This window comes from Rhipicephalus microplus, chromosome 3, assembly GCF_043290135.1.
Source record: "Rhipicephalus microplus isolate Deutch F79 chromosome 3, USDA_Rmic, whole genome shotgun sequence".
Classification (NCBI taxonomy): domain Eukaryota; kingdom Metazoa; phylum Arthropoda; class Arachnida; order Ixodida; family Ixodidae; genus Rhipicephalus; species Rhipicephalus microplus.
The window spans coordinates 279719308-279743761 of NC_134702.1; the positions used below are offsets into that span (position 1 = coordinate 279719308).

Genomic DNA, 24454 nt, shown 5'->3' on the forward strand with positions numbered 1-24454 from the left:
GCGCTTTGCCGCTTGTCAGTTGTTGATCGAAGGCCGACGCTCCGTTCGCCGCTATCAGTACGAGACTGCTATCTGCGCGAGACTGCTGCTGTAATTGGACTTTCCTTTTACCGGGCACAGGTTCGCCCAAATAAACAGTTAAATCCCAACACGAAGTCTCCTGTCTTCGGCCACGTCACGACCCCGTGACAATATATGTGCAATGAATTAGTGCATCTGATTATATTTGGGCAAGCAAATGCTGCAACTCAGGATCCACGTGGTCAGTTTGTGATAAGACAGTCATATCCTTATAAATAAATAGGTTGCACCTTTCTTTATTCATGCTCTCACAGGTTGTGCTGGTGTGCAGTTCATTTGAATTAAAAATACACGTCAGTGTTGTGTACATTTAAGATGAAACGATGACCAGTGCATGAAGAGGTGGTGCAATGGCACAGCTAATTACCATGATGCCTCCTGCTTCATAAATGTGACGTGTAACTTTCTGTCTAAGCTTGTATATTTAAATATACCATCTTAGCTCATGCTGTGCAACTGTTTTGTATATTTTCAAAGTAATGGTCATTTTGCCAAACTCGTCACAACTTTGCATCTATAACATAAAGAGCATCCTTGCGGATGCTAGTGCATGGTGTCTATATAGAGCTTTGCAACAATGCCTACTTGGATTTCGAGGCCATTGTTTTGCTTAGTGCACATGGTCAAAGCAATAAGCTATAGGAGGCAAAAGTATATGTAATCAGCATCAACATGGTTGCACCGGATAAACGTAGGAAATGCTTTTTTCCTGCAGTGGGTATAGTGAGACTGAAAATAATTGATTAAGCCTGGAATAGCTTAGTTACCTGGCAGCATTGTGTTTATGCTTTCCAGGTGCACCGCTTACTGGGAGTGACCAGAGTTCTCAAGACTTGTGATCATCAAGCACCAGTGATGTCAGCACCAAATTTCTCTATATTGTTTGTTTGCCACTCTTTTTTTAACAGCCTTTAAAACCAACATTTGCTCATCTATCTAGAAATGTTAACACTGCAAAGAACGTTTAGGAAGGAATGAGACAACAGAGGCTAAAAGTGCCGACTTACAACTTTTATTTTGATTAAAGGTTCATATATACAAGGCAAGGGAGAGGGTGCAAGACAAGAAAAGACGAGAAAGAATGGACACGTTCCCATTTGCCATGTCATCTGAAATACTTCAAGTATGCCATTACGTATGCCCTAAAACCCAGCCAAGTAATCAAAATCTTGATTTGAAAGAACAATAGAGGGTGTGCTAACACACATGTCACCCAGCTTATGTATCAAATCAGCTTTGATAACTTGGCAAATAGCTGAACCTTATGTCTCGCCATAACTTCGCTCTGATTGAAACAGGGTGTACACCCACAGTCATGGCAAGGAATGCCGATATGACCCTGCACCGTGTTGAAGACGTTATTGTGGTGTTCGCGTAATCGGTCATTCAGGCATCTACCCGTTTGACCAATATTTATTTTCCCACACATTAGTGGGATTGAATAAGCAACCTCCACTGTGCAGAAGATGAAGCATGTTCTGCGTGTTCTGTGAACAATAGGACATGCTTCGTCTTCTGCGAAGTGGAAGCACTTTCCATTGTTAACAAATGCTCTTTGTGCGATTAACATTTCTAAATAAATCCAGACCAACTTGCCCAAGTTTCAACCCTTTCAAGCTGAATATTTAGTTATTGTAAGTTCACACAAGCTGTGATTTGGCACCAAAAGTGATCTGCCTTTGTGCCACTGATTTATGTGTATCTTTCTATTTATGTAGTCAGCAAATCACAAGAACTGGATGTCATATTTTATTCGTACCTGAAAAGTGTGTATTCAATAAAATATTTTCAGCATTTTACTATATGTGTGGTGTACTGCACATTTTCTTCATATGCAGGATACATGCTTGAGATAACGCGAACTTTTTCTGAAGTGACTGGCAAGCCTTAGATTTTAATTTCAAGACATAACTTTGCCTTGGGTAAAATAGGCCATCCTGTGGTTTATGCATTTTTGATTGAATTCCATGCTGTAATGGCAAGGTGAAAAAACACCCATTTTTTGAAATATCGGCATACACCAAAATGAAAAAAAAAAAAGAAAGACAAGAAACCTTATATTAGTCATATGGATGCATTAACTCGATTTAAAATGCCATGTATGTATGAGCCAAGCGAATTGCTTCGAGCACATCCAGACAAGATCATAAAATGGTCCTACTTCTACATACCTGCCACGTTTTCAGGATCTGCTTTGGGTGATCAAATGGACCTGATCAGGAACCTTTCAGGATCCTTGCAGGATCTTTTTGGGATTTTCGGATGTCCCAAACCTGACATCCCATGAATTAACGGTGGATGCTTTTGTGTTGTCTGGGATAGTTTGATCCTTCATTTCTGGCATTATTGTTCTGTCTTAATTACTGCTTGTGGTTATATGGGGAAATTTATGAGACTATCACTTGATAAAGGTTGTGCACAGGAAATATCTACAACATATATCCACTACCTGGCTGCCAGTAGACCCTCACCGCAATCCGTTTTTTCCACAATGCCTTGGCGCATGCGCCGTTCACTCGCGAAAAAGTCGTGAAACGACTCCTGATCTCAAAGGCCTTTGTTCTAACAATACCGATTCTCCCTGCCCCTACCAACCCCAACGAAAAGCTCAGAGGACAGCACAGGAAAATGGAAAAGGCGGATTGCTTAAGATTTGTTGTGGGAGTCTTTAACCGACCCCCACGAAACCCCTTTTACGCAACGCCCTGCATAGCACACGCAATCATGGATGTCTCGGGTAGAGCACTGCACCAATCGATTTTTCCGGACCAGGCCCGGCCCGGCCTGAAAAATCTATGCGCCGGCCCGCCCGATCCCAACCTGGGGTTTTCGAATACGGCCCTACCCGGCCCGGGCCCGAAAGGTTTGGGCACGACCCAGCCCAGCCCGGCCCGTTTCAGCCAAATATGCCTTCAGCATAAACGAAGCACTGCCCACTCTTCGGCTATTGTGTTAAACCTCACATATCAATCAATCGCTTATTGTGTAGATACTTGTAGTTTAAAAGATAATTTCTAAAGAGTGTTTTGAGAATTTCTTTTTGGGCCACAACTTTAACTGTTTATAATTATATTCCCAGTTAATTACACCTGTAACACTTTCGGGCAATAATTTTAGAGCAATGTCAAATAAAATAGGAGTAATAGCTGGCTCTCTCATCTACGCAGTGCTGACCACGCTATTTTATTTTTGCATTTCAAAGACTGCAAAGTATAGTATCCTCATAAAGAGGAAAAAATGCCAGACATTTATACTCTGGCTCTACTTATTTAAAGTGTATATGAGCTGTGGCTATTGAGTTAATGTAGCAAGTATCCTTCGAATTTCATTTATTGCACAATGGAATGAAACGAAATTGCATTGTGGGGCGGATATCACATGGATATTGCATAATTGGGTATGATTTGGGAATGCTTAATTGTTTATCATCACCATTATCATCAGCCTGACTACTCCCCCTACTGGGCAAAGGCCTCTCCCATGATCTTCCAATCAACCCGGTCTTGTGCTTTCTGCTGCCACGTTATACCTGCGAACTTTTTACTAACTTTCTGTCTCCCCTTCGTGCATTTGCCTTCTCTGGGATTCTAGTCAGTTACCCTTTCAGAACAGCGGTTATCTAGCCTACGTGCTACGTGCCTGTCCCATGTTTATTTATTATTCTTATTTCGTCTTCAATACTAGATGAATGAAGAAGAAGCGTAGCCTTCAACGTCAAGCGAAAGCCAAGTAAAGACACCCTTGACTGAATGCCGAACGTGCAGTCCAGAGTGCGAGCAGTCATTTTTTAACTAGCAGACGCTGCCTGCGTCGGCCTTGCCAGGCGAGCAGTGGGAGGGGAGCGACTGTTTTAAGGGGTCTTCCTGGACCGGCACAAGACGCAAGCCACCGCAGACAGGCGCTGCGCCGTGCTCCCCACTGGGCAGCAGAAATCAGGCACCTTCTTCCTCTTCCAACCGCTACCACCACCACCAACACCGACGCTGAAGCGCAACATGGTGCGCCTCAGAAGTGTTCCACATTTAAAACACGCTTTAGCTACTTCTGGTAGGAAAACACCAGGCTAGGTAGTGTTCTGTAAAGCTGTTGTGTCGACTCCTCGGTAAGACTCCCCAACCTACACTATGTTTTCACTCTCAAAACAAGAATGTTTTTTACCCTACCCTTCTCCCTCAAATCACTGCCACTACCTTGCCATAGATGTGTGAAGGCAAGCCACCGTACTCGATGTTCCCTAACGATGCTTATCTCGTCTTCGTGTGACCACCTTTGACCTTTAAAAGTGTTATGTCTCCAAAGCAAGATCAGATTAACAACTTTCCATATAGCTGCCTGTGAGGGCGCCGAAGTTAACCAACCTGCGGTATCTTTGGCGCTCCCCTCCCCACAGTACGCAGTGTGTCGAGTGTTCCGAGTGCGATCCCCCACGGGACCGGAAGCTGGAGAGTGGGTGACCGGTGACCGAAGGCCTCAGTACGATCAGGGTAGTGAAGTTTGGCTGTCTGTGGCCCACAGTAGTGGTTGCAGACTTGCAGCTCGTAGGGAGCGACTATAGAGGGGAATGAGATGCGTGACAAAAAAGAAAAGTGGGGAATATAGTGGGGAATAAAAAATAAAAGAAAGAAAAAAAATCGGCAGATCCCACATACATAAGAATTGATATTATGCGAATCATGCAAAGGGAAGGTGACTGTGTAGTAATTTTTTTAGTAAGAGTTACGAAATAATGTTAAAGTTGTGTTCAAAAGTTGTGCACACAGATTTATGTTGAACAGTGGCATATAGCTTATATAAACAATTGTTTACAGCTGTGTAAGGATACCAACAGCAACATGATTACTGGCAACACTAGAAGTAATAAGCTTATATGCCACGTTTGCACTCGTGAGGATGGTATCCCCGAACACTGCTGCGTAAATTAACTTCAGTGGACGGCACCCAAGTATAATTAACATTAACATTAACCCTATCATAGGATAATTTTAACCTATGGTGCAGTAGGGCAACTTCGACGGGGACACAGAGGATAAGAAAACACGACACTCACAACTAATTTTATTTAAGAAGCAGCACTCCATATATAACCTGAATTTCTAGCAACACGAAAAAGAACTATGAACATAGAATCATTGCAAAAAAAACCTTCTCATGTGATAGTATACACGGCAGATAAGCTTAGACACGTTTATATGATATAATAAAGACGGTGCTGGGTATTATGACGAACATTGGCGTGGACTTAAACGTGCCTGAAACAGAATTTTAAACAAAAAGAAAAGAAAGACGACCGATGTGCACATGAACATGAAGGGATAGGACACATCAATTATGCTTAAACAGATTTGGATGAAACTTTTTCAAAGGATCCGATACCTTTAATACACTGAAAACAGGTAGACAAGCATAGCTGCCACGAGTTCCTTTTGGTTACTATGGCTCGAAATGTAACACCAATTTTATGAGTCTTTGCTGCAAAAAATAACTCAAGATGCAAGCTACCTGCACGTTTTACTGCTGATGCCAGCCGTTCAAAAGTATCGGATCCTTTCAGTCTGCCGAATTCTGATGCGCTAGTTTCATACTTAAGCACGCATAACCCAGGAAGATGGGATTTCTTCACCATAGACATACAAAATATGTATTACAACGTTCCGCATCGTCCAATATTGTAAAGTTGAAGTTGAAGTTGAAGTTTATATTATTTCTTTATGATACAGAAAGAGGAGTAAGAGCTAAAGGCCGTATTGCCTGACAGAGGCTCCTACTCCCATGCGCATTCTACATGCGTGTACATGTTTGCATGCGATGCAAGTATACAAACAATAGAGCAACCAGAAAAATCAAAACATGCATGTACATAATTGTCACTGCAAATAAAGCATTACAGGTAGACATCATACATGAAAACTCTTCATGAAAACAAACATATCATACAGACACTCCAAGATTATATACCTATACGCATTAAATTGTGAACTTTCAAATTGTAGCTAAACTGTATATGCGGTGCACGTAGAAAATTAGACAGATATATTTTATTGATAAGTTATCGTGGAATGTAACAGAAAGTTCTTTATAAATTTTTTAAAGCGGGGTGCATGAAAATCTCTATGATGTTCAACAATGTTCAATAGCCGGGGTACTTGATACTCAAGGTCCTGGCGCCCGTAGTTAGCATAAGTGGTGGCATTCTCGTTTGGTGGCGTAATTCATATCGAGGGGGAGAAACGGGCAGGCTACTAACATGGAGCCTGCGCTTTTTTATGTGAAAAAGTAATCTATAATAGTCGATTTGATTTGCTCTGATTAACGAGTGTTTCTCAAAAAGATTGTGTGTGGGTAAATCTCGCGGTCTACCGTGATAGTTTTCGAAAATTTGCATTGCCCTTTTTTGCAGTTTTATTAATTGTTGTAATTTTTTGCAGTTGTTGTTGCCTATATTAATGCCTGAAGTGTTAGTGGTATAAGACTACTAATTTTATACATAGAGCCTACTACTTTACTGAGGTCGCTGCTGAGTTTATTGATATGATTGTCCCAAGAGAGGTTTTCTTGAAACCATAACCCCATAAACTTTTGCGTTGTTACCTGTTCTATCTGCTCTCCTTTAAATAAAACAGAAATTTTGACAGAAATTGGCTTATTTATCGGTTTAAATATTATATACTTAGTTTTGCTGACATTTAGTTGAGGTTTGTTTAACTTCAGCCAGTCCGATAATAAATCTGAATAATCATTAATTTCTTTTTCAATCTGTTTTAGGGATGAATTTGAAAAGAAAAGATTTGTGTCATTCGCATACATGACTATGTTTGGTGTAGGTGAAATGCTTGGGAGGTCATTGATGTATATGTTAAATAATACTGGGCCAAGTATGGATCCCTGTGGTACGCCAGTCTGTACACTAAGATATGGAGAGATCACCTGATTAAGTGAAACATACTGAAAACGATCTGTTAAGTAGCTTCGCATGAGATCTAATGCTGTACCGCGTATCCTATAGCTATGAAGTTTAGATAACAGTATTTCATGATTCACACTGTCGAATGCTTTACGGACGTCAAGGAATAAACCGACCGTGTATAAATGATTTTAAATGTTTTGTAGTATTGATGTTTTATTTTGAGGAGTGCATCCTCACATGATTTATTTTTCCGAAATCCATACTGAGATGTACTAATTATAGCATACTTATTTAAAAAACCTTTCTGTCGTGAATTATTAACAGTCTCAAAATGTTTTGAGAAGAGTGGTAGTATTGAAATAGGTCGGAAATTGTTTACAGAATTGTCTGCACCCCCTATGTGAATTGGAGAGACACGGGCTATTTTAAGTTTGCTTGGAAAAATTCCGCATTCGAACATTCTATTCATAATATGGGCTAGGACTGTAGATATGATATCTGATACATATTTTATAAGAGATGCCAGTATACCGTCAAATCCTGTAGCTATATTGCATTTAAAACTACTGATTACCTTTTCAACTTCACCTGCAGTCGTAGGAAATAATATAAAAGAATTTGGCACAGATTGTTTCGTTACAGCGAGTCTTACAAACTCGGGATTTTCAAAGGAATTGCTGTTACAGCATTCAACAAAGTATTTAGGGCACTGGCAGCTTCACTGTCTGTAAGAGCACCATTTACCGAAGATATTCGTACGTTTTCACAAGTAGCATTCGCTCCAGGCAACTTCTTAATTTCTTGCCAAATTTTTCTAGGATTCGTATATATACGCGAAAAAACCCTTTCGTAATATTTTTCCTTCGCTTTTCTTAGCTCTGAATTTACTTGATTACAATAAGTCTTAATTCAGCTAATTGATTATTATTACGTGTTTAAATGAATGTGTGGTACATTTGATTTTTTTCTTTTAATTTTTGTGAGAAGCGCAGCATTAACCCATGGTTTCCTAATTTTTTTAGGTCGTTTTGTAACACTATGTTGCAGAAAGGCTTTTTCGTAACCAGCAATCATTTTATCAAAAAATGAATTTTATGCCTTATTTGGGTCACTTTCAAGCAGTTCAGATTCCTAGCTTATTTCGCTAATAAGTGAGCGAAATAGGGCTATCGTGGTTTCATCAATGAGACGATAGAAAAAGGTGCTACGCTTGAGTCATAAAGCAGTGTACTATAGAAAAAAACAATGTGCTAGAGTTTGTGAATAAGTGTGGCGTTTCGGTTGATGCTTCTCTGGAGTTGTTATCTTTTTACCTTACGTCGACATTTGTCAAGTGGAACAAGGCTATCTATCGACAGAAATCCGGTATCACAATAGGCTTGAAAGTAGCCCCGGTTTCAAGCACAATTTATTTGACAAAAATGGACAAGGCAACTAATTTATACCTTAATGGACTTGCACTAAAAGTGTTTCGGTTTGTAGATGACTTTCTGGTTTTGATTAATTCACATGGTCGAAAGAACACAGACACAGAAGTTTTGAAAGTCATGATTGGGCTTGAATTTACTTTTGAATTAGCCGACAATGACAAACTCCAGTTTTTTGATTTGGAGTTAGAGGCCGCAGCGGAACATGTATGCTGGTCATACAATCCGTGAACTAAAAAAACCCTTCTGAGCTACCGTTTGGCACACCTCAGAACCGTAAAGAGTGCCATAGCATTTTCATATTTGAGAGCAACCCTAACAAAGTCATGTCCAGAAAAAATTAGCAAAAGCTTCTACCAACAAATCATCAGGCCAAAAAATGCTAGGTATGAAAAAAACATGTTGTGTAGATCATCCGACAAATTGATTGGTCATGTTGAGACGTATTGCTCGGCAGAGCTGCGCAAGTGAACAACTCGCGTCCGAAACAACAACTGACTTTTATTATCACCCTTCCTCTCGAAGATAACTTTCTCGTGCGGGCGCATGCACTCTCTGCACCGCACACAGAAGCACCGCTTTGCGTCGCCACAGTACTCCCCCCTAGTGAGTGCACGCACAACGGCCGCACTCGGACGACCCACTGCGGTTCATAAGTTCATGCGCACCGGGGGTCTCTTACACCGTCCACTCCGTGTAAACCGTTTGAGGACTTGTTGGGGCTGCGCTACGTGGTCTGCCGGGGGTGCCTGCGAAGATGGAGCTCGAGGTGGTGCAGGTGCTTCGCTATCAGAGTCCACGTGTGCTGATTTTACGCGGTCTAGAGAAACCACGTCGTGACGACCACCTCTGTCGATTGTAATGTGCTTGTCTGCCCGTCGCAGCACCTTGAAAGGCCCGTCGTACGGGGGCCGGAGTGGAGGCTGTACGGCGTCGTGCCTCACAAACACGTGAGAGCAGGAGGAGAGTTCCCGGTCCACGTAGACTGGCCGGGCTGCGGGCGGACGCGGAGGAACAGCGCGTAGCTTGCTCATGATGTCTCGCAGTCGCACGACATAGTCCGCATTCGCGTAAAGGTTTTCGTCCTTGCTGGTAGTGAAAAACTCCCCTGGGAGGCGAAGCGTTGTTCCGTACACCAGTTCAGCGAAGCAGCATCCAATATCTGCTTTCAGAGCCGACGCCCAACAGAACAAACGGCAGTGCCTCTACCCAACTGTGACTCGCAGTAGCCGTCAGGCTCGTCTTCAGATGGCGATGGAACCTTTCCACTATACCGTTGCTAATCGGATGGTAGGCAGTTGTTCTGATGCGGTGAGTACCCGAGAGCCGGGTGACGCTTGTGAACAGGGCGGACTCAAACTGTGTTCCGCGATCCGTAGTCACGGTTGCCGGCACTTCGAAGCGGGCCACCCAGTGGAAGATAAATGCGTGGGCGACGGTATCAGCAGTCATGTCTGGAATGGGCACGGCCTCCGGCCATCCCGTGAAGCGATCGATGCAGGTTAGCAAGTAGCTTTGCCCCTGGCACAACGGCAGTGGTCCTACAATGTAAACATGCACATGGGCAAATCGACAGTCCGGCAGAGGGAAGGATCCCAAGGGGGTCACAGTATGTCGCTGAACTTTGGAGCGCTGGCATGCGATGCACTTTCGTGTCCAGTATCGGACGTCCCGGTTTATTCCTGGCCACACGAACCTCGCTGTGCATAGCCGTTGCGTGGCTCGAATCCCGGGATGCGCCAACCTGCGCAGCAAGTCAAAAATGCTGCGACGGAGATTCAAGGGGACGAACGGTCGGGCCTTGCCTGTAGACATGTCACAGCATACGGATCCTGTGGGTTCTGCCAACCATTGCAGCTTCAAGGCGCTGGTTGAAGACGTCAGTATACGCTTCAATTCTCCATCACTGCGTTGAGCCGTCGTAAGTGTGGTGAAGTCTACGCAGCTCGGCAGGCTGATGGCATTCACTGAACAGCGCGAATGAGCGTCGGCAGCAGCATTATACGTGCCACTAACATGGCGTATATCTGTCGTGAATTCTGCGATGTACGACATTTGGCGGAGCTCCCATGCCACGTGAGCACCAGAATCGGAGTTCGCGCGCAATGCGTAGGTGAGTGGCTTGTGATCCGTGAGCACAAAAAATTCTTGTCCTTCCACATAATGTCGGAAATGCCGGATAGCCACGTATATGGCCAGGAGTTCCCTACCGAAGGTGCTGTACCTTCGTTCGGACGGGCTCAGTTTCCTGGAGAAGAAGGAAATTGGTCGCCACACTCCGCTCACCCTCTGCTGCAACACGGCTCCAATCGCTGCATCGGAGGCGTCCACCATGACGCACTGAGGAACACCCAGCTGCGAGTACGTGAGCATGGTGGCATTTGCGAGGGCTTCCTTTATCATCCGGAATGCTTGTGTGGATTGGTCGTTCCACTGAATGGCAGTTGCCTTAGATCCAGATGCCGCAAGTAGGCTGTGGAGAGGGTGAAGGATGTTGGCGCATTTCGGGATAAACCTACGGTAGAAATTCACGAGTCCCAGGAACTCTCGAAGCTGGCGGAGGTTTTTCGGCTGTGGAAACTGCCGTACTGCTTCCATCTTGTCCTTCTGGGGCTGTACTCCGGCACTTGAAATGCTGTGGCCCAAAAATGATAGTGTCGGTACCCCAAACACGCACTTTGCCGTATTGATAACGATGCCGTTCTCTGTCAGTCGCTGAAGTACGTAGCGCAGATGCCGCTCGTGCTCTTCAGGAGTGCTGCTAGCAATCAGAAGATCATCGAGGTATACCTTGCAAAAGTCGAGGCCACGGACAACGCTATCCATAAACCGTTGAAAAGTTTGGCCGGCGTTGCGTAAGCCGAAAGGCATGCGTAAGAACTCGAACATTCCGAACGGCGTTGTTATTGTGGTCTTGGGGATATCCTCTGGTGCTACGGATATCTGATGATATGCTCGCACTAAATCTATTTTAGAGAAAATGGTAGCACCATGCAGGAAGGAGGTCATGTCATGAATGTGCGGGACTGGGTAACGGTCTGGCACGGTTACCCGATTCAGCGCTCGATAGTCCCCGCAAGGGCGCCAATCACCGTCTGTTGATTTTGGGACCATGTGAAGAGGTGACGCATATGGGCTGGATGAAGGACGTACTATCCTGAGTTCCATCATGTGGGCAAACGCCTGTCGAGCCAACCGCAGCTTCTCGGGTGACAGGCGCCGTGGTCGCGCATAGACCGGTGGGCCTGTGGTTTCGATGTGATGCAGGACACCGTGCTTTACTTCTGGAAATGCCTGTGGCTGTCGTGTCAGCTCTGGGAACTCTTGTAGTATTGCGGTGAAGTACGCTTCTCCAGCCGGACTAAGCAAGGCCGGGCTGATAGGGGGGTGCCAACACGGCGTGACTTGTACCGCTCCCTGAGAAACGGGATCTTGAAGCCGTTTGTTGCGGACGTCGACCAACAGACCGAAGAACTGGAGAAAGTCTGCGCCTAGTATGGCGAATTTGACATCAGCAGCTATGAACACCCAGCTAAACGTTCTGCCGAAACCGAAGTTCAGCGACAGTGAACGATGGCCATATGGTGTTATCACCGTGTTATTGACAGCTTGCAAGGGCGATGTACTAGGTTTCTTTCTTTCAGCTTGTGACGCCGGTATAACGCTCACCTCGGCGCCTGTGTCCACTAAGAAACGTACTCCGTTGTTGTAGTCGGTAATAAAAAATACTGAGGGACGACTTGGAGGCAACGTAGTAGCACTGGTCGCCCTCAGTGCCTGCCGCGGCTGTTTCCCGAGTGCGCGCAGGGTGGGACACATTTACGAGCACTACTTCCGAACCTCCGATGATACCAGCAGATATGCTCGTGCTGCTCTTGCGATAGCGGCGTGTTAGGCTCGGTTATCGTTTGCGCCCTCCTGCTAGCGTGCAAAGCTGATACTGTTTCGGCAAGTCGAGCAATCTCCTCCTGCATCTCTTGAAGTTCGTTTAGAGGCTGTTGCGCTTGCACGGCAGCCATGGGTGTGGGCGGTGTCATTGCTACCAGTTTGTCAGCAAGTTCGGCGGCTGCGGTTAAATCCTTGTGCTCTGAGGCCGCGATGACCATGCGGACGCCTGCAGGCAACTTTTGTAAAAAAGTTCTCGGAGCAATACTCCATCTATCGTGTTTGATGTTCCGCCAAGCAACTGTTGCATGTGCCGCAAAAGCTGACTAGGAGTACGGTCGCCGAGTTCCGTGCCGCGAAGCAATTGCTGTCGTCGTTGTGGTTCGGAGGGCGTAACTCGGCGAATAAGGGTTTCTTTTAGCATTGCATATACGTTTTCGACAGGTGGTGCGAGCAACAGATCCCTGATTTCACTGGCTATGACGGGCGGCAGACTGCTGACTACGTAGTGGTATTTCGTAAGGTCTGCGGTAATTCGTCTGGCTGCGAACTGAGATTCCACTTGTATGAACAAAAGTGCGGGGTCCGCAATCCAAAAAGGGGGCAGCTTACCGTCGACTGAGGAGACTGTCGGAGGGGCGTCGGTCGTGGACGTTGAATCCATATTGCGGCTGGTTCGACACTCCGGTCGCTGTGTCTGTATTCCGAGTCCGGGTCACCAATGTTGAGACGCGTCGCTCGGCAGAGCTGCGCAAGTGAACAACTCGCATCCCAAACAACAACTGACTTTTATTATCACCCTTCCTCTCGAAGATAACTTTCTCGTGCGGGCGCATGCGCTTTCTGCACCGCACACAGAAGCACCGCTTTGCGTCGCCACAGTCACGTACGCGACAATTTCCAGAAAACAATAACAAATAATGAAAACAGAAAGAAGGTAGTGTCAATTACTCATGCGCATAGGATTGCCCATAATATGAAAAATGTAGGTAATCAGTATGGCCTAGAAGTTCCTTTATCGGCATCAAACAAGCTTAATAAAATATGTTCCAAACTAGACCCGAAAATAAGGGTTGCAGCGCGAGCACGAATGTGCTAGAAGAAACAGACGAAAATCGAGGTACGGAAGGCAAAGAGGACAACACGAGCGCTGACTACCAACTGAATTTTATTATTCGCAGCACACATGATAATATATACAACAGGCAACCTTTGAACAGCACACGTGAGCAACGTGACATATTCTGGGGAATGTTCTGATAAAAAAAAGGTACAAAAATGGCTAACCCTTATCTAAAAGCGCAAACTCTTTGTCATGCAAGGCCACCGAAGGTTGGCTCACGCATCCGTCACCATTTTTTCTAATAAAATACGCTTCAGCTATTTCCTGAGTTAACTTGTCCATGTGACGTGCCAGCACACTCACGCCCGGAAATCGAGGCTGGCACCCGCAGCTTTTGCAATGCAAAACAAGGTTTGAACTGATTCCTTTGCATATATCATTCATATGTTCTCCTAACCTTTTATTAATGCACCGCCCAGTTTGGCCTATATAACAACGGCCGCACGTTAAAGGAATCACGTAAACAACACCAACGGCACAATCTACAAATTTTTTTATGTGTTTTACGGCGCATGTCCAACTTTTTTTGGTGGTATTTGCAGAATGACAAATGAGCGACTTAGTGGAATCACCAAAAAAACCGACCGACCGACCGACCGACCGACCGACCGACCGACCGACCGACCGACCGACCGACCGACCGACCGACCGACCGACCGACCGACCGACCGACCGACCGACCGACCGACCGACCGACCGACCGACCGACCGACCGACCGACCGACCGACCGACCGACCGACCGACCGACCGACCGACCGACCGACCGACCGACCGACCGACCGACCGACCGACCGACCGACCGACCGACCGACCGACCGACCGACCGACCGACCGACCGACCGACCGACCGACCGACCGACCGACCGACCGACCGACCGACCGACCGACCGACCGACCGACCGACCGACCGACCGACCGACCGACCGACCGACCGACCGACCGACCGACCGACCGACCGACCGACCGACCGACCGACCGACCGACCGACCGACCGACCGACCGACCGACCGACCGACCGACCGACCGACCGACCGACCGACCGACCGACCGACCGACCGACCGACCGACCGACCGACCGACCGACCGACCGACCGACCGACCGACCGACCGACCGACCGACCGACCGACCGACCGACCGACCGACCGACCGACCGACCGACCGACCGACCGACCGACCGACCGACCGACCGACCGACCGACCGACCGACCGACCGACCGACCGACCGACCGACCGACCGACCGACCGACCGACCGACCGACCGACCGACCGACCGACCGACCGACCGACCGACCGACCGACCGACCGACCGACCGACCGACCGACCGACCGACCGACCGACCGACCGACCGACCGACCGACCGACCGACCGACCGACCGACCGACCGACCGACCGACCGACCGACCGACCGACCGACCGACCGACCGACCGACCGACCGACCGACCGACCGACCGACCGACCGACCGACCGACCGACCGACCGACCGACCGACCGACCGACCGACCGACCGACCGACCGACCGACCGACCGACCGACCGACCGACCGACCGACCGACCGACCGACCGACCGACCGACCGACCGACCGACCGACCGACCGACCGACCGACCGACCGACCGACCGACCGACCGACCGACCGACCGACCGACCGACCGACCGACCGACCGACCGACCGACCGACCGACCGACCGACCGACCGACCGACCGACCGACCGACCGACCGACCGACCGACCGACCGACCGACCGACCGACCGACCGACCGACCGACCGACCGACCGACCGACCGACCGACCGACCGACCGACCGACCGACCGACCGACCGACCGACCGACCGACCGACCGACCGACCGACCGACCGACCGACCGACCGACCGACCGACCGACCGACCGACCGACCGACCGACCGACCGACCGACCGACCGACCGACCGACCGACCGACCGACCGACCGACCGACCGACCGACCGACCGACCGACCGACCGACCGACCGACCGACCGACCGACCGACCGACCGACCGACCGACCGACCGACCGACCGACCGACCGACCGACCGACCGACCGACCGACCGACCGACCGACCGACCGACCGACCGACCGACCGACCGACCGACCGACCGACCGACCGACCGACCGACCGACCGACCGACCGACCGACCGACCGACCGACCGACCGACCGACCGACCGACCGACCGACCGACCGACCGACCGACCGACCGACCGACCGACCGACCGACCGACCGACCGACCGACCGACCGACCGACCGACCGACCGACCGACCGACCGACCGACCGACCGACCGACCGACCGACCGACCGACCGACCGACCGACCGACCGACCGACCGACCGACCGACCGACCGACCGACCGACCGACCGACCGACCGACCGACCGAGATAGGCTAACGGTGCCTGCAGCCCATAAAAAAATGATTCAAAATTTAAAGCCACATGTCCGCCAGGCACACTTCGACGAGCCAAGCGGCAGGCATTCTTAGAATTTTTAACGACACACGGTATACAGTGGACGCGGCTTCTTCAGGCCCCGATAATGCAGCAACTATGCAGCGCTTGCAAAACTATGCAAGGCAACCAACTTGGAACTTTGCAGCATTTTGGACCTCTGCAGCGTCTACCAAGCAGACATTAGCTAAGCAAGTACAAGCTACGTTGAAATTTCACAACAGATGGAGATCATGTCGCCGCTTTTGATGGGTTTTACTTTTTCGTTGATATCTAAAAATGGCAGAAGGTAAGTGAAGAAGTTTCGAAGAATATAAAAAATCCTCAACCTGAGGTGTCACTGGAGCCTTTAGAAATTTATGCAACAAAATGTTTCGATACAGCCATGATATTACACCTCCTTGTTACAAAGGCTACAGCAGCAAATCATCATCAACTTCTTTATAGTTTTTACTCACAATCGCAGTGTGAAAGTTTTTACATTGTTTAGAGCATTGCACTTGCACTTCAACAAATTAGTACACTTATGAATAACTGACAAAATATGGCAAAGACCAATGAGGCCATAAAAATGACCCAAAAATATGCTCTATACGAAGGAAATTCTAGTTAGGTATTATTTGCTAATTGCCAGATACTACATATATGAAACTGTTTCACTAGCACAACAAATCGGCAACATTGGCATCAGTAGGTGTGTCTGGGATAAGAGTCACCCCGCGTCATGCACCTCAAATGCACGAAAAATAGCTGCTGGTATATTAATGACTCTCTAGAGCATCTACCAGTTCACAGAGTCACGCACCTGGACAAAAGAGTGAAATGTTTCCCGAGATAAGCGTACATATTATATACACTACTCTAGGCAATGTATCGTTGCTCTTGCTGCAAACCACCTGGTAAATATTTCCTTACACGGTACTCGAAAGCCTCTTTCACTCTATGATGTAAAGTCAAATTAAGAGTATATTACGATTACGTGTAGTATGCCGACGGAGCAAAACCCTAGACGTATTGTACTGCGCAATTACCATGCAGGCTAATGGACTTAAAGTGTTCTAAATTACCCAAAGCTGTCATCTACAACGTTTCAAATAGTATGTGTAGCATGGCTATGTTAAACCTCACAAAACAAAGTAAAGCAGCACACGCACGTCATTATACCGATACGTATGAGACCCGGGCTTAATCCGGGCCTGATGCAGACCCGGGCCCGACCTGGGCCCCAAGCTCCCAGGCCCAAGCCCGGTCCAACAACCCCTTACCCTGCCTGACCCGGCCTGCGGGCCCGTGCTTTTGGAGCAGCCCGGGCCCGTGCAGTGCTATAGTCTCAGGTGAACATGATACTTATCCACACCAACCGGATGCGTGCAGCTTGTTTGAGATCACATAACACCGCTGGCGTGCTAAACGATTAACGAGGCAGCACGGCTCTTATGATGCATTCTTCTGTTACAGAAATTTTATGGAGCACACTATTGTGCTTCAGTTCAGTATTGCCCTGTACGGATGCCGAAGGGGGGGGGGGGGGGGGGCACACTGCTCTGGCATTCTTGTCCTACCCAAGCGACGTGTAAATAAAACAATGTGTGAAGAGTAGTCAAAATGGTCACAAACTGAAGGATCACTCAGCAAAGTGAAATTGATCAAAAACAGCTTCAATCAACAATGACCAGCAGCCGCCTCAGTGATTTGACACTGCAGAGTGTAGGAGGGTAAATGTTGAAGAGCTCATCAACAAACTGTCTCAGCAAGAGGCACGAAAACGCTTATACAAACGTACATACCTCCGTTTTCTACTAGAATAATGAAAACAGAGAATATATTAATAAGTATACATGCCCCATTTCAAGGCTGCATTTCTGCGAAACAGTACACCAATTTTCTACACTATGTTTAAAAAAAATTTTGCAAAAGTTTCAAGATATTCTGCAGTTCAGCTGCAGAATAGATATGTGCAATGAATATGTTTTCTTCTCCTATACACCCTATGAAAGTGAATATTGCATGCAAAAATGTAACCTTATTACATGCCTAAAGGCGAATGATTCGTGCATAAATAAAAATATATGCAGGGGTGCAACAGCCAAAATACTATTTGGAGCAGTTTTTGGAGCAGCAAACCCTTACTTTTGGAGCACTAAATTCCAAGTTTGGAGTAGGTTATGGGGGGAAAAAACATACATTTTTAATCATGAAATACCAAATTTGGAGCAGTATAAAAAAGCAGGCTTAAATTTAGAAAAAAAATATGTATAAATTATTCAACATCACCCAAATAGTACGGTGTGAACATCAGCACTGCCATTTCAATGAAAGTAGTATTTTGAACTACAGCGCTGAGCAAACAATGATGAAGTCCATATTAGCATTTGCTGCCCCTGTGAAATCATTTGACAGACTGCGTATTTAAATATGGATGTGCCAAGCTCGCAACCTTGAAATTTGGGAGATAAGTAAAACCGAGAAGTAGGGGTGGCGAAAAAAAAACTCGAGCACAATTTAGTTAGCTTTTTTTAAGGAAGCAGAAATGTCATACACTGCTTCAAATGATTGCCAGTAGCTTATTTAGACATCAGTAATTCTACTAGTATTCGGAATCGTGCAGCATACGAACGCACGAGTAGCTGAGCAAAATGTGCAGTGTCCCACTAACGCTAAAAGCCCCTTCAAAATCTCAATACGCTTTTCTGCAGGGCACTTGTGTACTGCGGCGAAGGTGGCTCAAGTAGCATTGAAACCAACGCTAAGAAATTTTCTAACTGCTACACCACTATCCCACTTCCCACCTCTTTTTTTTTTTCACCTCTGTTGGAACATAACCTCTGTTGCTGAATATGGGTTTAAGTGCCTCAATGTAAATCACAGAAGTAACGGTGGTGTTGAAGAACACAAAAATATTGGTGTTCGAAAAAGAAAAACCTTGTGGTTATGCCGTATGTACATGGCATTTCACACAGATTGAAGAAGGTTGCGGCCAGAATTGATGTCAAACAGGTCTGTTCTGCACCAAGCAAACTCGTGGGTAGTGCAGCTCGGCACGATAAGCAGAATATGTGACATAAAACATGTCAAGAAATACTGCATGTGTAACACATGTGTGGTGTATAGCATCCCTTTGAAGTTGTGACAGGTTTTACGTTGTACAATCTGGTCGATGTGTGAATGTTTGGCTGAGAGAACATGAAAATCTTCTACCCTCAGGCACTGGTTGCAACTCGCCGTTGCATTGCAAGCTGTGTGGTTGTATGCCCCTCTTTGATGAGGTGACAATCTTAGGTAAGGCTAAGACGCAGCGTGAATAGGAGATTATTGAGGCACTGCATATCTAGAAACTGGGTCCAGACAAATGTGTTAGTGCGACTTCAGTTTATCTCACAAAAAAAGAATGCTTGTTTCAAGCACAGAGGTGATTTGCTTAGATTAGCCAGCTTGGTTTTTGGTATCTGTGCATGCGTCGTATGAACTTGGGAAAAAAGTTTTTTACGAAATGAACGTCAGTTATTAGTGCCACGTCTCTGCTGCTCTGTTTTTTTTCAGATTTTGAGGTTCTGTGGCTTTTTTTGTAATTAACTTGGTATCCCAGCAGAGACAAAGATAATGAGCAGCTCGGTAAGATATGCCAAGTGTGTGTTCAAGCTGCACCGATGCCTGCAGGATCGTCACCAGTTCTGTAGCTGAAAACCAGGCTATCATGGTCTTGTCTGGAAGTGGATTTCGCATTTCCTGTGGATGGATATATGTAGTTTATTGTGGTCTATTGCCACAGTAAACAGATGAAAGCTGTGCCCTGAAAACGTCCATGGCTGGGACGGTCGTAGATGCCCTGCATATCCTCTTTAGCACTTTTAAGTTGATTGATATGTGGGGTTTAACGTCCCAAAACCACCATATGATTATGAGAGACGCCGTAGTGGAAGGCTCCGGAAATTTCGACCATCTGGGGTTCTTTAACATGCACCCAAATCTGAGCACACGGGCCTACAACATTTCCGCCTCATTTGAAAATGCAGCCGCCGCAGCCGGGATTCGGTCCTGCGACCTGCGGGTCAGCAGCCGAGTACCTTAGCCATTAGACCACCGAGACGGGGCAGCACTTCTGGGTTGCCACGCGCAATCGTAACAGATAACGGGTCGCAGTTTTCAAGCTTTCAAGTTTTCAAGAATTTCGCTAAACTGAATGGAATAAAGCACATGCGCACTGCACCATATCACCCGCAATCGAAGGGGTTAGCGGAGCGAGTGGTGCGTACCATCAAGCGAAGCCTGAAAAAAAAAGCAAGGCTCAATGCCAACGCGGCTGGCCAGGATCCTGCACACTACCACCTAACACTCCTATCGGATGGCAAAACACTAGCTATGCTGCTGAAGTAGAACTAGGCATCTAAATATATGTGCATACTCACATTTGTTATTCATCACATAATGTACTAAAATTTAATAAAGAACATAAAATAAGATTTCTGGAACCCTGAAGATTCCAAAAATAAATTTAATTTTCTATACGATAAGTTACCACTAGCAAAATGAAGTACACTGCAATATTGCATGGCCCAATGAAATCAAACCCATTATTTTAACACAATACATGACAGTAAAAGCTTGCTAATTTGACCCTTTTAACTCCGAAAATATAATAATTCGAACGTGTAATCCAGTCCTGGTCAGAACGTACACTGTTATAAAACAAAACTCCCATTATTTGGTAATAACTGCCTTCAGCCCAGTTAATTTGGACAAGTGCCACAAATGTGTGGCACAAAAGAGCGAAAACTATGTTTACAGAGAACTGACACAACTGTTCGCACCGCCATGGTCATCATTGTGAATCGTACGGTAGCGGCTGGAAAGCCAGAACACTTCATGCCTATCTGCACTTATCACTGTGAGCGACACCTCATTGGGCATGGGTATTCGAAAAGGCATGGTCGCCACCCATAATTTGTTATTGGCAACCAAGGCTTCAGCGGCTACAACGAAATTATTTCACTCATCATCATCTAAAGAGTGAATGATGAGTGGGGCGAATCTTCGGAGGGTTTTATCGGTAAACCGTGAATCGTCTGTCTGTCTGTTCATCCGTCTGTCCATCTAGTGCTGTCCATCCAAGTACTGCCATCTCGCATTTTTTTATCATATACAAGTATCGCCATCTAATGAACACTCCAAATACCTACAACTACAAATGTTGAGGATGTACACACGAACGTCTTAAGGAGTTTCGCCATAAAAAAGTACCAACCCATGTACATGGCGGTGGTGGTGGTGGCTGTAATTAGAGAGTGGTGCAAAGCTTGTTTCATACTAATTAATACATGGGGATCTCGAGCTGTAGTCAAATTGTAAAAGAAGTTTCAGGATGAAAAAAATTGCAGCTCGTATGCTGCTCTTATTCAAATTACTGAGCACAAAACTTACGTATTGACCAAGCAAATTAAAGTGCATTGATGTGAAAGACATTGGTTGTTTTCTTGATAAATTCAGAATTCGGTCAATTTTAGTAATTTCCCTGGTACTTTGAAATCTGAATTTGAGCAGTCACTTTAGCTCAAATTGTTCACACTGGTGATATTTTGCCATGCACATGCTTATAACTGATTTTGATATACTATACACTAGTGTTATCCAGAACAAGCAAAGGGCGTCAAAACAAATTTTGCTGCTACAAAAGAATGGCCCCATTTTAAATTGTGATTGCAAAATAAGGCACGCTGATTGAAGACCAGCTAACGCATTAATGGTTTCCAGTTAATCCCTACAAGTGCGATGGGGACTATACTATGCCGGCTAGTGCAAACTTACATGCAGCTGAAGCTCACCTTGAGATTGGGCACTTTGAACAAGTCTGAAATGAAGTAGTTGGTGTCGACTAGGCCACTCCACGAGAAGATGTTCATCAACCTAGAGGAGTGAAACGATTGAACAAGTTGCAGATAGCCTTCAAAATTAATTGATGTCAGTACTGCAGTGTCTTGCCTTTAACATAATTTTAAATGCTGGTTCAAATCAGTTGGTGATAGTTGAGAGTGCAGGTCTCATCATCAATCTTTTTTTGGCAAGGATTCCAATGACACAAATCAGTAAGAGAATGTCTCGTCCTGACTTTGAAGGCCCAAACAGAAGTGCAAAAACAAAGAGTCATAATGAAATGGCCCTAAGATTCAGAATATGGCCATCCTGAGAAAAATGTTGCCACATGCACTAGGAAAGAAAAAAATATATATGCAACTCCACCAACATTTTCCAATCTATGTGAAGCACCTAATTAGGTGGTATGTATTTATCTTCCAAAACATTGATAATGTGCACGTGTGTCCCACAGTTCAGCAAAAAACACAAATACACGAGATATTATAGCAAGAATCATCCACTTTCATCTGAGTTGACGTGGACAAACCAAGCTAAGTGGCAGACTTTGTGAAAGCTTAACTTTAGTAAAAGAATTATTCGCTTGAAGGCATACTGTGACCCCACCTCATACATTAATCACTTTATTCGAAACATCACTGTATTTGAAATTTCTGCTGCAAAATTCGATCGTCCCCCGTGTGTACTCAAAGTGCACACAGCTTGACTCTCTAAGAAAGAACCAAGCGGTAGTGACTTTTTTGCGCATGCAGTGTCAAATTAATGCCGCCAATAAAGTACTACTCTGATGCAGGCTCAGAAAAGGCCACAAAAGTACCATACCCATCATCGATCGATGAATCCCGAATTGATGCTGTGGCTGACATGAAAATACTAAGTGTAATCTTTGGTGAGCACTTATTGTGGGATGAACACATAGGACGTGTTGCAACACGTATGGTGAAAGCATATGGGGCACTGTGTAGGCTTCAGGATGTTCAGCCATAAAAAATTTGGCTATTGTTGTATTATACAATATTTGTTTCTCATGCTAATTATTATAGTTTAGTATGGGGAAAACATATAAAATGTTGTTTATGCTACAAAAGAAAGCATTGCAGCATGTTGCGAGTGTTCCTTATGACAGCCATACAAGTCCATTATTTGCTCAGTTTAACGTCCTGCCATTTAGTTACAATTATGAGTTTAACCTTGCGATGGAAGTATAAAGAAAGCGTAAAGTGAGGTCACACTGCATTTGTTCGTCTTTGCAACTTAAGCAAACCACACCCCCTAAATTATGACATTTGAGAGTGAGAAACTTGGGTTGCCCTTTTTTTGCGAATAAATCATAGAAAAGACCGGCTACCGTACAATCTTGAGAGAAAAACATTAATCTAAATATTGCTTTACATTGTATGCTAAAACAGTATTTTCTTAGCCGTGCAGTTATATGAGAGTAATTCTATGCCATATATGTGTTTGCTTTTCTTGCTTAGGTATAGTACGTCTTTTATTATGATTGTGTGTAAAAGTCATCTTACATGCTCTTAATTACCTGAAAATCTATATGATTTCACCATGATACATATGTTTACGATTGTGTTCAAAGAAGTTGTGTACTGTTAGCAAAAAAAGCATGTTTTCTATGTAAAAAATAAAAAATATTTTGTTATGCTGTATATTTGCAAAACACATGTCAGCGTTGTTTTTTTTTGCAATATATAATCTACATACTGATGCATTTCAATTTTTTTGTATGCGTGTGTTGTCTGCTGCCCGATTCTGTAAAAGCAGGGGACTTTGTCAAGCCACTATAATAGAGGCTTTTTTGCTCCTGTCCTAGCATAGAATATGTTTGAAATGAATGCTGAAATAAAGAATATGAATTTAAATGATTGTTTAGTAAAGGGTACCAGGCAAGTGCCACGTACTCTCAGCCGTTTACTGCAGAGCAAACAGGAGCGGTCCATTTCCATGGTGCAGCACACCCATACCGTTGATCTTGGTTGTAACCGCATCCCTTTCATTTCACGTGAGAGAACATACACGAAAGTACAGCTTTGCAGACGCACTACTGGGCCAGAAAACCACAATATCTTGGATGCTAAAAAATGCCCAAGATACCGAGGGCTGACTTGTGCCTCAGCATTGAAAGGTGCACTCTAAAGAAAAATTTTAGCACTCTGAAGAGTACTTCTCACACTGAAACATGCCATCTGATATCAGACTATCGGTCAAACTATGTGCTACGGACACAAATTTTGTTCCTAGACATGTGTTGATAGCATGGATGCAACAGTGCACAAACACAAACACTCAAAGAGAAGAATTAGCAGTTTGTCAACAAACAAGCGCCAAACGACACCTATTCTGCAAATCTGACAGCTGCATGCCTTGGGAGAAAGCCGCCTAGTGATCGTGCAAAGCCCCTACTACAAAAGTGGTTTGTCTTCACTATTTTCTTGTGTACCCAGAATGAGCAGGTGATCGTTTCTTGGGCACAACAAACTCGAACTCGAGCCATGGCATTTGCAGCACGAAACTCTCTTAGCGCTTCGTAGTGTCATACTTCACCCTGTAAAAGCGGCCACTGCCTCCCCTTTTTCCTTCCCTCTACAGTCTGCGAGCAGCCATACAAATGCCAGTCACTGCTCTCACTCGCCTTCATCTGAACTCCTGGCTCCCAATTTCAACATCCTCCAATATTGCAACACGTCATGC

At 45.8% G+C, this 24454-nt stretch overlaps 1 protein-coding gene across 3 annotated transcripts in view; it reads right to left on the bottom strand.

Moving 5' to 3' along the window:
• slgA (proline dehydrogenase slgA) overlaps positions 1-24454 on the bottom strand; it is a 351644-nt gene that overhangs the window by 59009 nt on the left and 268181 nt on the right. For all 3 annotated transcript variants that reach the window (XM_037419347.2, XM_075891047.1, XM_037419352.2), the window contains exon 7: positions 21703-21784. In XM_037419347.2, the coding sequence (XP_037275244.1) occupies positions 21703-21784 (82 nt within the window). The remainder of the gene's footprint in view (positions 1-21702; positions 21785-24454) is intronic.